Source organism: Hibiscus syriacus, unplaced genomic scaffold (assembly GCF_006381635.1).
Source record: "Hibiscus syriacus cultivar Baekdansim isolate YM2019G1 unplaced genomic scaffold, ASM638163v2 tig00003041_pilon, whole genome shotgun sequence".
Lineage (NCBI taxonomy): Eukaryota > Viridiplantae > Streptophyta > Magnoliopsida > Malvales > Malvaceae > Hibiscus > Hibiscus syriacus.
The window spans coordinates 1,897,679-1,914,512 of NW_024061960.1; the positions used below are offsets into that span (position 1 = coordinate 1,897,679).

Sequence of the window (16,834 nt, forward strand, 5' to 3'; positions counted from 1 at the left end):
AGACATGAGGAATCAGTACCCCCATCTCTTTGTGCAATGAAAATTTAGGGACACATTTTCTTAAGGGGGAAATTTGTAACATCCTCAATACTGGGTTAGTGACTAAATTATTAAATTTTAGAATTTGGTGACGAAAGTAAAATAATTGAATAGTTTAAGGACTTATATAGGAAATATTGTGTAGGATTGATGCAAAGAAAGAGTAATAGAAGGGTAAAGTGGTCATTAAAGAAATAATAAAAGTTTGTTTGGTTATATTAACCACGTAGAAGGAAGAGAAGCAAAAATCAAATGTTTCAGAGTTATCTTCTTCTCCTTTCTTCTTCATACGTGACGGCCCCAAAGCAAAGGTGAGATTTAGTATTAGTTATTATTAGTTGAAATTTAAGCTTAGTTTTGATCATTAGGTGATACTTAAGCTTAAGGAAAGCTTAAGTAGTCTTAAAACGATAAGATGAAGATAATAGAAAGGATTAAAGATGAGCATTCTTAAATGAAATCTTGATAGGAAGGTAGTAATTAGATTTCAAGAACAAATTTGACTTGTCATTAGTGGATTTAAGCAGTATGAAGTCTTAGAATTGGATTTAGAACATGTTGGAAATTGAATATAATTCTTGGATTCAATATGGATGATAGGATTTTGAGGTTAAAGATGTTATAAATGAGTATTAATGGGTTTAAGCATGTGTATGTGAGTTAAGAATATGAAAGGGGATGAAATATGAAGTGTTTGAGCTGAAATGAAGTAATTTTCGGGCTTAAAAAGTGATTTCTGGGCTAGGGGTATTGGTACCCATTCAATAGGTACCGATAATTCAAGAGTAAAATTTAGGAAGGCATTCAAGGGGTATCGATACCTGAAGAAAAGTATCGATACCAAGGGTACCAATACCTTAAGGAAGGTATCGATACCATCTTTGAACGAAAAAAATTACAGAATGCAATATGGGTATTGATACCTAGGCATGGTACTGATACCTCACTTAAGGATGTACTGATATCCTATATGGGGTACCGATACTACTCTAATGAGAAAATGAAAATAAACTTTTCTTTTAGTTTAAGAAATGAGAAATTAAAGTAAGCTATTTGGAATACTGATATGTATAAATGTATGATTATGTAGACATCGAGCTCAAGCAAGTTCCGGAACAACAACACAGTTAGGATCGATCTAAGGAAAGAGAATCATAGAAGTGGATTTGGAATTTAGTGAGGCCAATGTGAGTGCATAATATAGGTATAGTTCAAGGGAAATAAGACTTGTGATAAGTATATTTCCTATGAAGTTTCATAGTCTAATAGTTATAAACATGTATACATTATGGTTATTATAAACACATGCATAAGTTATACATGTTTATATGATTTGATCTATGTTATATGACTCATGTGAATGCACTCAAATATATATGTCATAGGATATGAGATTGATGAATATATGCACATGTGATATGTAATAGAAGAAAAGACACATGTGATTACAAAGAAGATGATATAAGTACATGTTTATGTGGAGTATAACACTAATGCCCATGTTATGTGATATGAGAGCTTTAGGTATAGTTGGCATGCCAAGATTCGAGGGTTTCATAGGTCCTTCGGGACATATTCATAAGTACTTAGGGACAAATTTCATATGCCACTCAGTGAGACTTATACGAGCTGTGGTGACAGTATAGGTGCATAACCTCCATGTACTCGAATACCTTAAGTTCTCAGTATATACATGGGCCTATAAAGAATATGAAAAGTGTGTGTATTGCATTATATGTGATCATATTATTATTGGTTATCATGAATCATATGTAATGTGATGATTTTACTTGACTATTATGTTGCATATTCATATTTATAAGAATTGCATTATTATAAGTTTATGTCTCACTAAGTCTATTACTTAGCGTGTAAGTATTTTTACATGTAGGTATTGAAAAAAGAGATGGTCAGGTTTAAGATCAGCAGGACAACGTACATTCACTCGAAGATCAGATCAGAAGTAAATTCAAAGTATGTATTTTGTTGTATAAAAGTGTTGGCATTTACATATGCTCTGATCAGTTTTGTAATATTTTGGTTGTACTTATGTAAAGGGTTAGTGTTATATTAATGAAAGTTTAAATTTTCTATATTTTTTTATAAATGTATATTTTTAAAAAGTCAATGTGACACCTCAGACTCGTATCCGGGTCGGATACGGGTTGGGGGTGTTACAACCTTCCTCAGCTTCTCCTATAAATTCAGGTGCTCCTAGACTTTTTAGCTCCTTGGCCACATTCATTCATCCTAGGAGCTGAGGGAGGACACGGTTGGAAATGCGTCAGAATTGCATCCAACGTCCGGAAAAAGGTCCCTTGATCTTGTACAGGCACTCCCTGAGACTTATGTTCTTCACCTTGCCTACTTGGGGAAGGTGAATTACTTCTACCCTCATTAGCATCTCCTGCTTCACTTCAGGAGCCCTCGAAGTTTGACATCTAATAAGATGGTATTACTATTCTATCAGTAAGGACAACATACTAATTATCTTATTAGATCATAGATTTTTAACTTTTAGTTGGCATGTATGCTTTTTAAAACAAAAACTACTTCGTTTTGAAATTAAAATCAGTTAAACCTTAGCTCTAATACTAATAAATGTAACACCCCTAACCCGTACCTGACCCGGATACGAATTCGAGTGTCACATTGACTTTTCAAAAACTTTGACTTATTAAAAACTTTAAACTTTTTATTTAGATTCAAGTGGTTAAGCCCTTATTTCAAATTTACTATTGAAAATTTAAACTCACAATAAAAGTAAATACTTAATAATTTACATAAATATAAAATTAATATGATTACAAAAAATGGATCAGAGCATTTCAATTTAAACATTTTGATACATGCCAATAGTTTACATGATAACAAGAAAACATACATTCAAATTGTTCTGATCTTATCCTCAGCAGAAGTATGATGTCCTCTCCTAGCTTTAGTTCTCAGATCCCTTTGAACCTACGTGTTAAACAATCACACGCTAAGTCGATGACTTAGTGAGGTAAATACGAGTATAAAGCCATAAAGTCTTTACTTAACACTTTCGAGAAGCGTTAATCAAGGAAATCCATATAATTTTCACACACATTATTATATTTGTAAACGTTCAGTATATACTTTTGTTTATAGAGCTCAATGCATTATTGAGAACTCAAGGTATAAAGCCATAAAGTCTTTACTTAACACTTTCGAGAAGCGTTAATCAAGGAAATCCATATAATTTTCACACACATTATTATATTTTTGTACAACGTTCAGTTATATACTTTTGTTTATAGAGCTCAATGCATATTATTGAGAACTCAAGGTATTTGAGTACATTGAGGTTGTGCACTAATGTAGTCACCACTGCTCATATAAATTGCACCGAAGTGCCACATAGTATTTGTCCCGAAAGACCGCATAGAATTTGTCCCGAAGGACCACAAAGAAATGTCCCGAAGGACCACATAGATTTGTCCCGAATGACTGTGTAGAACCCTCGACTTTTGGCATGCCAACTATACCTCTAATTCTCATACATATACCTTGGGCTTTAACTTTATAATTATTTTTTGTTTCACTATTTATATTGTATCTTATTCGCATAGAGGTAATTCACGTAGGCACTTCAACATAGAAAATTTTTGGTAAGCATAATTCCACATATAATAATGTCATATAAAACATAATCATATACATAAGAATCAAAACAAAGCTTTGAAAATACACTTGATATAAACATAATAAAATGTTGCATAAAATAAATAAATAGTTTTTGATCGAAAAATTTGAGGTTAGCTTATCGTAAGCCGTCCTCAAATCCAATATAAAACAATTTAGTTGCACTCACATTTGCCTAACGTAAGTATAAAAAGAAGCCCTTTTCTTTTTTATCAATCTCGTATCAATACCAACTTTCCATTAACATATAACCAATTAGCATTTGCATGAACAAAAATAAAACTCTCACTATAAATTTCATACTCATTAGTATCGGTACCCCTCCTACAATACCGATACTTCTCTTCTATGGTATTGATACCCCCTTCAGTATCGATACCATTTTGGCATTCTGGAATTTCAAACTTAATAATAGTATTGATACCTTACTCTTGGTATCGATACCCCCGGTTCAGTATCGATACTGCTTCTCGAATTCAAACTATTTTCTTCAATTTTACCCTATAAGTTCTTCCAGTACCGATACCCTTGTCCAGATTTCACCTCTCTCACTTTGAGTTTTACACATTCTTCACCAAAATCTTAAACTCTAAGCTCCCTTAATAACCTTAAACTCATTAACACTTATCATATCTAACTTACCTTCATAAATCCCTTCGAAACATCTTAATTTCTTCATATAACACTTCAAACTAAAAATCACCCCAAATATTCAAACATGTTTTCAATCACTTCTAAATCTTCAAACACTTTAATTAGATCTTTGACAAGTCAAATATGCATTCAGAATCCAATTACTAACTAGATTTTCTAAATTTCCTTAAAAACCCTTTTTTTCTAATTCATCATAATTTCTCAAACTCTTAGTTTCTAATAATCTTTAAGCTTTCCTTAAGCTTTAATATCACCCAAGAACCAAAAACCAACTTAAAACGAAAGAAACAATCAACTTGAAACATAACTCACCTTAAGAATGGGAATAAGCTTCGAGAAATATCTCCCCCTTTTCTTATCCTCACATGCTTTAGTATCTTTAAAAATGTGAGTTTTAAATTCATTTCTTACAAAAAGACCATAATGCCCTTCCACTATTCCATCTTTACTAATAAGTCATATACACAAATTCTCAAATTAATCCTTGAACTTATCACTTTATTCAAATTAAACCATCAAACTTTACATTCCTACACTTTAGTCACTAATCTAATGTTTGGGGTATTACAGTGGGTCCCTTGACTTTAGAATACTGTTTTGTTGAGTCCCTTAACCATTAAAAGTTACACAATTGTCATCTGACTATTCATATATTATAAACTCATCATTTTTCATTAAAAAATTATCGATCGTTTGAGTTGGACGTTAATCTCTTGACTGAGATAAGTGGCTGATATAGATTCACAGTCAAATATTCAAGCAAATATAAAAAGTGAAACATATAAGTTTTTTACTACAAATATAGATTTGCAAATATTTACTATAGTAAGTAAATAGTAAAAAGAATTACTGTCATCGCAGGATGATTCGAGAACCTAGAAAATACTAGTGTAGTAGAAATAGAGAATTATAAAAGGAAAAGGCGGTGGGGATGAGAGGATACTCGTTGCACGTGGAACTCAAAATATTTCCCCCTTCACCTTTTTTCTCTCCGCCCAACTCGAATAATCCATTGGATGATTAAATTAAATATAAGGGAGTTGGTGATCAAAGTACAACGTACAAGCACTAGTAAGAAGATGCAGTGGAATTTAATATTTGTATCCAGTGAGCGGACTTCGTCCTTTTCCTTTTAATATTTGCTTCCTTACCGGTATTACTTTCGCGGAAACCAAACAGAAAGTAGCGGGAACTGGAATTAAGACAAATCCACTTTTATATACGTGGGGTGGAGAAGCGTTAGATAAGTGATCACTTTAATATACATTAAATTTCACCACTGCCAAACCGCCCTCTCATCCTCCACGGCAAAGCACCAACCATAACTCCAAGTATACACAGAAACAAAGAGGAAGAATCTAAAAAAAGGATGCAAAACAGAACACAAAAAAAAAGAGTTTGAACGATGATAATTATTCTCATGGTTAACAGAACAACATATTAGACTTGATGAATTGAGTGTTTCATTCATATTTGAATCAATTCGTTGTTATGTTTATCGATGACATGTTGGTGTATTCGTAATTAGACGATAAGCATAATATGCATCTTTGTGTTGTTGTCGAAATTTTAAGAGAAAAGAAGTTGTATGTCAAGTTTAACGATTGTAAAATTTGGCTTAGCAAGGTAATTATTTCGGACCGTGTTGTATTGGTTGATGGTATTCGTGTCGATCCTAAGAAAATTGAAGCTTTTTGGATTGGAAGGTTTCAAAGAGTGTAACTGAGGTTCGTAGTTTTCTTAAGTTAACCGATCTTGGTTGTATGTTGATGCAAGATGATAAGATGATGGCGTATGTAACAATTGAAGTCACATGAGAAAAATTATCAAATTCGAATATCGAAATTAGAGACGTTAGAACTCTTTTTTTCTTAACCAATATTTTTTCCAATTATATTTTTTGTTTAAGTTTCTAATGAGGTAGTATGTTGTGAGTATTAAATATATGCGTACTCTTTTTTCTTTAGTAAAATTACTTTTACTATGAGATATTTTATCTTAGTAAGGTTTTAATGAGCAACATTATCTTTAATGGACATTTTTTTTGTTAAGCTAAAGGTGATTACAAAGTAGTATATGTTCTAAATACTCTCTCAACCATTTGAGAATGAATGATCATCACCCTTGCAGTCGATGGTGCTCGAACCTGTGACCTCTAGGAACAACAACGATTCTTTTAACCACTAATGTAAGTATTACAAATATTTGGTATTTGTGGATTTCTATTATTATTAAAATTCTATGTATTAAATATGACTTTAATGTACTTTATTATAAGATTTTTATGTCTATAAAAATTAGATCTCTATATAATATCTACTCCTTATATTTATAAATATAGAGTTTGGAGAAAACATTATATATATTCTACTTTAAGCAAATAATACAAATTTTATTATTATATTGTTTCTTTGTTCTCTTTATTTCACAATAAATATATAATTTTACGTATTATTAATAAATCTAATGATGATACATTATCAACAATAAATTTAAAATATTCTTTTAAAATTTTATAATAAATATATTATCATCTAATTTGTCGTGAATGCGTCAAATTATATACCATCAGTACATCAAATATTAATCTTTAATAATAAATAATTTAATATTGAAATAAGATACTTAAAAGATTATCAAGTTAAAAAATACACATTTTAATAATTTTAATTTATCTAATAATTATAATGATTTATGGGAATTTTATAACAAACTACGTAATTTGATATTTGTTACGTAATCTTCTTTTTCTTTATTCTAGAATTATCCCAAAACAGTAACATATTTGAGTTTGGCCAATTATTTTTGTCACACTTCTCTCTTATTTGTATGTCGGCTCTTCTTCTTGACTGACAAGTCTACGCCGCAAATAAAAAGGTTAATGTTCTATTACCACATAGAAATTAACCAACTGTTAGTGCAAGGATTAGGATGACATATAATATGTAGAAGAATTAATGTACTATTTTTGTCCAAATTAGTGAACATGCATTAAATGTTAGAAAAAGAATCTTAAATCAATATTAATGTTTTAGATAGAGTATACAAATGATACTAGGACGGACGTAAGATTTCATGTTAGGGGTGAATTTTTATAATTTTAAAAATGGACGAATTTATAAAATTTCATGTGGGGACGAAAATATATTTTTAATATAAAATACATAGAAAAAAATCTAAAATATATGTTAATTTTAAATTTTCAGGGGCAGACTGCCCAACCTACCCATCCTTTGGCCATCCTTGATGGTCCCCTGACTATAGAACGTTGCTTTGTTGAGTCTGACTATTAAAAGTTACAAAATGATAACCCGAGTATTTATATGTTCCAAACTCGTCATTTTTCGTTAAAAATTGGTAGTCATCTGAGCTGAACATTAATATGTTGACTAAAATATAATAAAATCTAATCCTAGAATCGTTTGAGTTGTACTTTGTAGATCGACTCTCCGTTTATATTATGTCATCGAGCCAATGCTTGAAAGCAACAACAATGCCAAAAGACATCATTAAAATATGATTTTATCATATCTCAAACAATAGGTTAACAAAATTTTTATCGAAAAAGAACGAGTTTAGAACATATAAATAGTCGGATGATCTTTTTGTAACTTTTAATAGTCGGGGACTCAACAAAACAACATTATATAGTCGAGTGATCCTTTTGTAACTTTTAATACTTGGATTACTCAACAAAACAATTTCATATTCTTCAGCTTCAAGTCTCTAAGGTATTAATGTCTACGGGATTTGGAACTCTGTTCGATCGGAGGGGACTAAAGTTGAATGGCACAAGACTTTGTGATTTCTCTTACACATTCCCAAGCACCCCGTCATGGGTGGATTGCCATCCTTGGAAGACTTCTCGCAAAAGATAGACTTCTGTAAATGGGGTTTGTTGTGGATGAGAATTGTGCCTTATGTGACAACCTGAAGACCTGAAATCATCTATTCTTTGAATGTTATTTTGCTTTCGTATTATTTGAGAGAATATTCCGACTATATGCAACATTCCCAGAAGTGCGTTGAGCTGGGAGGAGTTGAAGTGGGCTTCGTTATATTTTAAGGATAAGTCTTTAATTTCTTTTATCCTTAGGATAGCTAGAAATGCTCTTGTTTATTATGTTTGGGAAGAGAGAAATGACAGACAATTTAAGGGCCTTATTAGAGATTGACATGTGATTCTAGACAAAATATGTGAGATTAAAATTGTTCATAAGAGTATAAATAGAAGGGATGTAAACAGAAATATCTGTGCTAGCTGGGGTATTATCATGTAGGGTATTTTCTTTTTTTGAGTGCCCTGTTGGTTGTAACAAATTTTCTTGCTTTTTTCTTGGATAATACACACAAATAATTTATCCAAAAAAAATACCCTATAACCAGGGGATAATACATTACACTAATATTTTATGTACTAATTAAGATGATGAGAGAAAATAAAAGACATTTTATAGATAAAATTAAGATTATTTATTTACAATTTTAAGAAAAATATTTACGCCAGATATATTATTTTTATTGATTGATGTATTAATTATACTTTTCTTTTATAAACCATTTTAATTAATGCGGCTTCCAAAAATAAAACATAACTAACGTCTATATTTTTAAATTTAATAAAAAGTAATACATAATTATATTACTTGAAGATAAAGTAATCTATTAGATATCTATAAATACATATAATGCAACTTGGAAAACGCTTTGTTCTTCAGCTATCTCCAAATCCCAACACTCAAAAGAGAGAAAAAACACTCAGCTTTTCGCTGTGATTACAGTCTGAAACTTACAAGGTATTATCTTTCTTGTTTTCAAACTATTTGGGTTGTTTGTTCTTTAATTGCACTGGAAGAAGGAGAGAAAAATATGTTAACTTGTTTTCTTTTGGTGCAGTAAAGAATGGATAGTCATAGTTGGATTGATCTGATTGGATTTGAAGAAAACTTTGATCTGGGTTTAGACTTATTGGGGATCATGAATGAAGATGAATTCGAGAGTAGTGCCAGTTTTGAAGGTGCACCAGCTGATAATGGCGAACCGCCTAAGAAGAAGAAGAATAAGAGGCACACTCCGTATCAAATACACGAGCTTGAATCGTATGCTTGCTTCTTTGTATTATTATTTGTTTGTAAATTTGAACATTTCTTGACTGTTAATTCAAGTTTTTTTATTCCATTGCATTTGTTGTCCAGTTTCTTCAAGGATTTTCCTCACCCTAATGCAAAACAAACAAGGGAACTTAGCTTGAGGTTAGGCTTGGAGAAGCAGCAAATTAAATTTTGGTTTCAAAACAGGAGAAACCAATTGAAGGTAAGTTGTTAATCCGTTTATGGTCTTTGTTTTTGGGTTGGTAATGATGAAAATTTTTGGTTTAAACCAGACCCAATTCGGACGCCATGAAAATGCAATTCTTAAACAAGAAAACGAAAGACTCCGAGTCGAGAATGGTTTCTTGAAGCAGGAGATAACGAGGCGGATGTGCAACAATTGTGGCGGTAACAATGGAGGCAGTACATTGCCAATGGGTTTCAAGCTCGAAGATTGGGTATCGATGCCATTGATAGAACCTTCTGGTACCTATGGATCACCATATGACAGGTCAGCCTTGGTAAATGTTGCAGTAGCAGCTATGGATGAATTAATTAAGATGGCTGAGATGCATAATCCCCCAGTTGAGGCTACAAGGGAAACAGGACTGGTTCCCCTTCGCAGCTCAGCCCTTGTCGAGATGCTAATGGATGCGGTACGCCACTCCGAAAACATAGTGCTTTTGGTTGCTGCATATGGTGAATGAATCACTGATACTACAAGCTAACAAGTTCATTTTTCTGCTGCTTTACGATAGAATTGTTGGGCGGAAAATGTTTCCCTGCCTGGTTGCAAGAGCAACAACCGTTGATGTGCTATCGAGCGGTACCGGTGGAACCAGAGACAATGCATTACAAGTGGTATCGTTTTGTCTCCCCCTTCTTTCAATCTTTGTTAGTACTTTTTCTGCTTAGCTTTGGCCTTATGGAAATATCATACTTGCAGATGGATGCTGAATTTCAAGTTCTTTCACCTTTGGTTCCTATTCAACGAGTTCAATTCCTCCGGTTCTGCAAGCGGCATTCGGATGGTGTGTGGGCGGTTGTGGATGTTTCGATTGATTCTTGCAACGCTGCGAATCCGCATATGTTTGCAAACAGCAGGAAGCTTCCTTCTGGATGTATCATCCAAGACATGGACAACAAGCACACCAAGGTAAATGAAGCCAACAAATTATTATGCTTCTATATGAGCTCTGAAGTTAGGTTTGATATTCATGCTTACAAGTTTCTAAATGACAGGTTACATGGGTTGAACACTCGGAAAATGATGAGAGCACAATCCACCATCTCTCGTGTCCATTACTCAGTTCGGGTTTCAGTTTTGGTGCACCGAGGTGGATTGACACTCTCAGAAGACATTGCCACCGCTTCGCACAACTAATGTCCCCTGCCATCCATGGTGAAAACAAAACAGATTTTTTTCTTCTTGTTCTTCTATGGCTATTCTTCAATTTACAAAAAAAAAAATAAAAGAATCCTCTTATGATACATGCCATTATGGCCCAGGAATCACTGCAGCTGGCACGAAAAGCATGTTAAACCTTGCACGACGCATGACATATAACTTCGCTGCCGGAATTTGTTCTTCGAGTGCGCGTAAATGGTACGAGCTTAATGTTGGTAATGTTGGAGAAGATGTAAGGGTGATGGTTCGGAAGAATGAGAATCTTCCCGGTGAGCCTTGTGGGGTTGTTCTAAGCGCTTCTACTTCAGTTTGGATGCCGATAACTCAGCAAAGGCTGTTCGATTTCTTGCGAGACGCACGGATGCGGTGTCAGTGGGACATTTTGTCAAAAGGCATATCAATGAAGTCGACAATCGATGTTGCCAAGGGCCCAGGACAAGGCGACTGTGTCACTCTCTTTAGCAGCGGTCTCACCGAGAGCGCCACGCTAGTTTTACAGGAAACATGGAGCGATGCATCATGTGCACTGATTGTGTATGCACCTGTGGATGTACCCTCAATTAGTGCAGTCATGAAGGGCGGTGATTCATCGCAGGTGGTAATGTTACCATCAGGATTTGCAATTCTTCCTAGCAGTCACGGTGCTGAGCGCCAAAGCAACTGCGATAGACCTTGGACGGAACTCGAGATGGATCGGAGTACAAGTAGTGGATGCATACTTACAGTTGGGTTTCACGTTTTGGTGAAGGGTCCTGGTGGGAAGCTAACAATGGAATCAGTTGAGAGTGTTAGCAAACTCTTATCCGGCCAAGTTGAGAAGATCAAAGCTGCCCTTTCAGTAACATAGATGGATGGGTTAAGTACATAAACTTCGTAGCTAATTGACATTTGTTATATATATAGGGTTATATCCTCTTTTAACCGTTTGTTTTTTTCCTTGTTCAACTATCTTAAAAGAATATAAAATTAAAATATTTTTTACGGTGTGAACGGATCCTACAGTATATATTAAACAGTGACTTATTGGACCTCTTAGATGCACAGCTCATAATTGATAATAAGAAGATGATATGTGTCGTTATTGTATTCGATGATATTAATTTATTAAATAAAAAATATTTGTTTGAGGTGACATAATTTATAGATAATTAATTGAAAATCTTTATCTAAAAAATGAATATTTTATAAAAATTGAAACATTTACTATCAAAATTGATTCAAAATAAGAATAAGGGATGACTCAATGAAGCATTAAGGCCTCACATTATGCATAATTTAATTAGATTTTGTTATACTTATAATATGGATGAACAAAAATATTTTAAGGTAAACTACATATTTAAATATTCAACTATCACTTTAATTCTGTTTTGGTCACTCAATTATATTTTTTTCAAAATTATACATAAAGTTACGTTTTAATTCCATTTTGGCACCTGTCATTAAAAAATAAATAGAACAACTCACGTAGTATTTTTTTTTAATTTTTTCAATGATGATCTGACATTACCTTATGGTGGCACATCAACGACAAATCAATATTACCGTTAATTTTTTAATAGTGGGTGACCAAAATGGAATTAAAACATAACGTTATGTATGATTTTGTAAAAAACTAGTTAGGTGGCTATATAGAACCAAAGTGATAATTGAGTGACTAAATATGTAATTTATTCAATATTTTATTAAAAATATAAAAAGATAAATAATTAATGTATATAAGTGAAATGGTAAAGCATTTATACATAAATCATAGACCAATGTTCAATTCTTTTAAAACATTTTATTTATTTATTATTTTAAAGATAATGTAAATGTATAAAAAATTAATTATAATTATAATGATATTTATTATCCTTTAAAGTAAGTATATTTCTATAATTTTTCAATTAAGTTAGACTTGAATGAATAATCCATAACACCACAAACTCAGGTAAATTGTTAATATATACTCATAGATAGATAGATAGATACTATAGAAGATAATGAACAACAAAGATGATGAAATTACGAAAATTGATATAAAATAAATTATTAAAATTAGGATAATATTGAGAAGAAATATAAGACATGTGGTTGGGTTAGACAATAAGAAGTATTATAAGCTTATCAACGAGAGTTTGTTTAAGTGGTAAGCAACTTATTAAATTTTCAGCAAGTGGCACTTAAAATCATTAGTTAATAATAATGATGCTAATAATGAAGAGGATTGCTGGTATCCATTAGTAGATAATAAAAGTATTGCCGACTTTATATACATTTAATATTATGATAATTTAAGAATACACTAGCAAGTGCATGATTTCGTGTTGATATTTCCAATCCAATAGAAATAATTAGTTTATTAACTATCAACATACTTTATTAATGTAATATATATTATTGATGTGATATTTTATATGTGTTTAATTGATGACGCTATATATGTGATACCATCATCTGAGAGTGACATGATATCTTTCACATTATCACTTTAGATGATATGATCATATCATCATTTAATAATGTGACATATGACACGTTAACAATTAAACAAAAGAAAATATTATGTTAATAATTAAACAACTTTCAAATATAACATATTATGAACTAAAAAAGAAACCGTTCCTTGAAATTGAAAGAAATGATAGACAATTAGATTTAATTATTTTGACAACTTCAAGGAATCCAAATTAAACATGGATTTTAATGAATACACGTTTCATTGTATAATTTTTATTGTTGAGAATTAAGATCTTCAACTAAATAAAATATATCAAGTGACCTTAGTGATTATAGAAAATGTTGTTCTTTTTAAAGGTCTTAAGTTCAAGTTATTATGTCTAAAGAGTATGTGTGCATTATCAATTGGTTAATAAGATTTTAAACAAATACAATTTTATAATCACCGCGAACTATTAAAAAATTTGCAACCAAGCATTCATGAATGTTTTAACGGATATTGAGAAAATACATGTGAAAATATCATCTTAAACATTCATAAATGTTTCAACCAAACATGTCAGTAATTAAACACATGTGAAAATATCACCTTAACAATATGTATTGACAGTAAATTAATGGTTTTCATCTATTATGTGCTATTTTAACTAAAATTTGAAATGTTCAAGGCTAAAATAATATATAGAAAGGAATAACGACCAAAATGATTCTTTAGACAAACATCAAGGATTAATTTTATTATTATGCCTTTCAACTTTATCTGATATGCTTTTATCGTTTTACTATGTAAAAGAATAAGCAACCAACTTTACTAGTACCAACAGGAAAAAGCCTACATCAAATATCACCTTTCTTTTGCCCATGTCGAGATCATCTCATGAAGATGGCTAAATTATTATCATAAAAAGACATCGGATCTTATAAAAGGGAAGGAGTAGATTCTGAAGATAGGCTGAAAATATCTTCCAATGTAAGTCAAGAATCGATGGGGCACCCATTTAACAAGCAAGATTGGGACTGTCTTTCTCGTATTTATCCTCTCTTCTGCTCTTAATCTGTGGCATAATCTGAGAAGACATTGTTAGATTAAAATCTATAATTATGGACATACAATGTAAGTCAATGAAAAAGGTTAACTTGTTTCTTACGGTAAGAGTATACCTATCTTCTTGGAAGATCACAGTCAAATAAAGATTCAAAGATTTCAACTTATCAGATATATTTCCAAATTTAATATTTTATTCTTGATTATTTGACATATCCGAGTTAATTTTATATTTATTATGATTTGGTTTTATACATATAAATAACCATGTTTTTTGTGGATCACAGGTATCCTGGATATCTCCTTTAAAGGTCTAAACAGTTGGAAGCTAACCTGATCTTGTGATGGTGATCTTGATCTTTTATGAGGCCTAACCTTCATTTTGTCAACAAAACCTAAAACCCAAAATAGTCAAATAAAGGTTGCATAAAAGTGAATGATTCGAATCAGCTACAAATATCTCCACGCGTATTCCACCTTTCATAGATTCTTTGGGTGCTATTTGGAAACGAATTTTAAACGTATAAATAAAACAACTTCCCCAGTCAATCTTTCACGGCTTTATACGCCTCACCCTTCCAAGAATCGGCTAAATTACATAACTGATACCATTTTTTTTAATTTTCTCTTTCTGACACCGTTTGACCAATATTTCCAGAAATAGCACCCTTTCTGCTGAGTTGGCAAAGGCGCGTCTCCGGGGACGCGCTTTACCCGTGTTTTCGCTGAGTTGGATGCCACGTGTGGAAGGCGCGTCCCCGGGGACGCGCCTTTGCCATATCAGCAGACACGTGTGGAAAGCGCATCCCCGGGGATGCGCCTTCCATTAAATGTCATAAATGCCCCCATCCGTTTTTCCTAATTACCCCTCCTCATCCCCTATATAAACCCTCTCAACCCTCCCTCATTCTTCACACCAAAATCATTTCTCCTCTTATATAACTCAAATTCTCCAACTATTTGAGTTAAATTTGTTATTAGTGGTAAGAAATTTATTTTATATTAGTATTTTTTTAATATATTATTTTTTTATTATATTTATGTAAATATTATTTTTTTATTAAAATAATATTATATAATTTTATTTAGAATTATTAATTTTTTTTTGCTAATTATATTGTTTTGTCTACAGTTATAATGGAAAACGAATGCTGCTGCAATTGGATATTGATCATATCTCCAGACATTTTAGCGATATGGTAATATTTTTATAATTAATGTTAATATTTAAATTTATTTTTATTTTAAAGTTATTATGAATTATATTAATTTTTATTTTTTATAATGTATTATTTAGGATGCTGATCGTATTTTAGAGACTTTTATTAAAAATCCACGTATACCGACACCGGAACGTATTTTGCCATATTTGGCTTCTGTCGGGTTCGGGTATATTGCAACAATTATAGGCGGTTGCAAACTCGAACCTGTTCTAATTCTGCACTGATTGAGAGGTGGAGGCCGAGACACACACTTTTCACCTTCCATGTGGAGAGGCGACAATTACATTGGAGGATGTCTCTATGCATCTGGGGCTTCCCGTCGACGGAAATATGATGTGTGTGTATGGCGGCGGATGGTGATTGGCAATCAATGTGCATTGATTATCTTGGAGCTGCTCCGCCAGAGTTTAATAGAGGTAGAATAGCTTTATCTTGGTTGAAAGCTAATTTTGAGGTTTTAAATGAAAATGCTTTAGAGGATCAAGCAAAGGCATGTGCTCGGGCATATTCTACGAATAATTGGAGGAATATTGATGCCCGATAAATCTCGCAACCAGGTGCATTGTATGTGGTTGCGGCATCTGATCGATTTTGATGAAGCTGGAAGATATAGTTGGGGTGCTGCAGTTTTGGCATTTCTCTTTAAAGAAATGTGTCGGGCGACGAATTATAAGAAAACTGCTATCGGTGGATGTCTTCTGCTTCTACAATCATGGGGTGGTTCCGCATGCCTTCTTATGCCCGATCGTGAATGAACCATACGTATTCCCCTTATTGTTGAGGTAATTTTCGAACTAAATTTGATTTAAATATTTTCAATTAAATATGGTGATATTTAGTTTATATATATTTCATAGGTGGTCGATGAAAGAAAGGACCATAAAAGTATACCTACTGGGTTAGGAAATTCGTTTAATTGATACGAAAGCTGGGTCTGAGGTATGTTTTTAAATTGTTTAATTATTAATATTTTAATTTAAAATGTTAGATATAATTAGAATATTTTATTTATTTGAATTGTATATTTATATTTCAGTTTCAGTGGATACCTTATGCGAGCGATGAAGTGAAAGCTTGCATCCCACCCACCTTAGTGGGTCATTAGAGGTATGGATATCGGTTATACCTCTTATATGTTATGCTATTATTGAGTGGCATCCAGTTGATCGCGTGCTCCGTCAGTATGGTTGTACGCAATATTCCTGGAGCTCCTAGGAATTTAGACGACGTGCATAACATAGATAGACGAGGAAAGAAAGATGTTAAC

The 16,834-nt window shown here is 32.4% G+C and overlaps 1 protein-coding gene across 1 annotated transcript; it reads left to right on the top strand.

Moving 5' to 3' along the window:
• The first annotated feature begins 9,261 nt into the window (after positions 1–9,261).
• LOC120167862 (homeobox-leucine zipper protein HDG7-like) lies at positions 9,262–11,704 on the top strand. Its single transcript, XM_039176758.1, is given in 8 exon segments — positions 9,262–9,458; positions 9,555–9,672; positions 9,743–10,105; positions 10,208–10,222; positions 10,224–10,310; positions 10,396–10,605; positions 10,692–10,851; positions 10,959–11,704. Coding segments are annotated over 8 exon segments (1,896 nt in total).
• Positions 11,705–16,834: the final 5,130 nt, after the last annotated feature.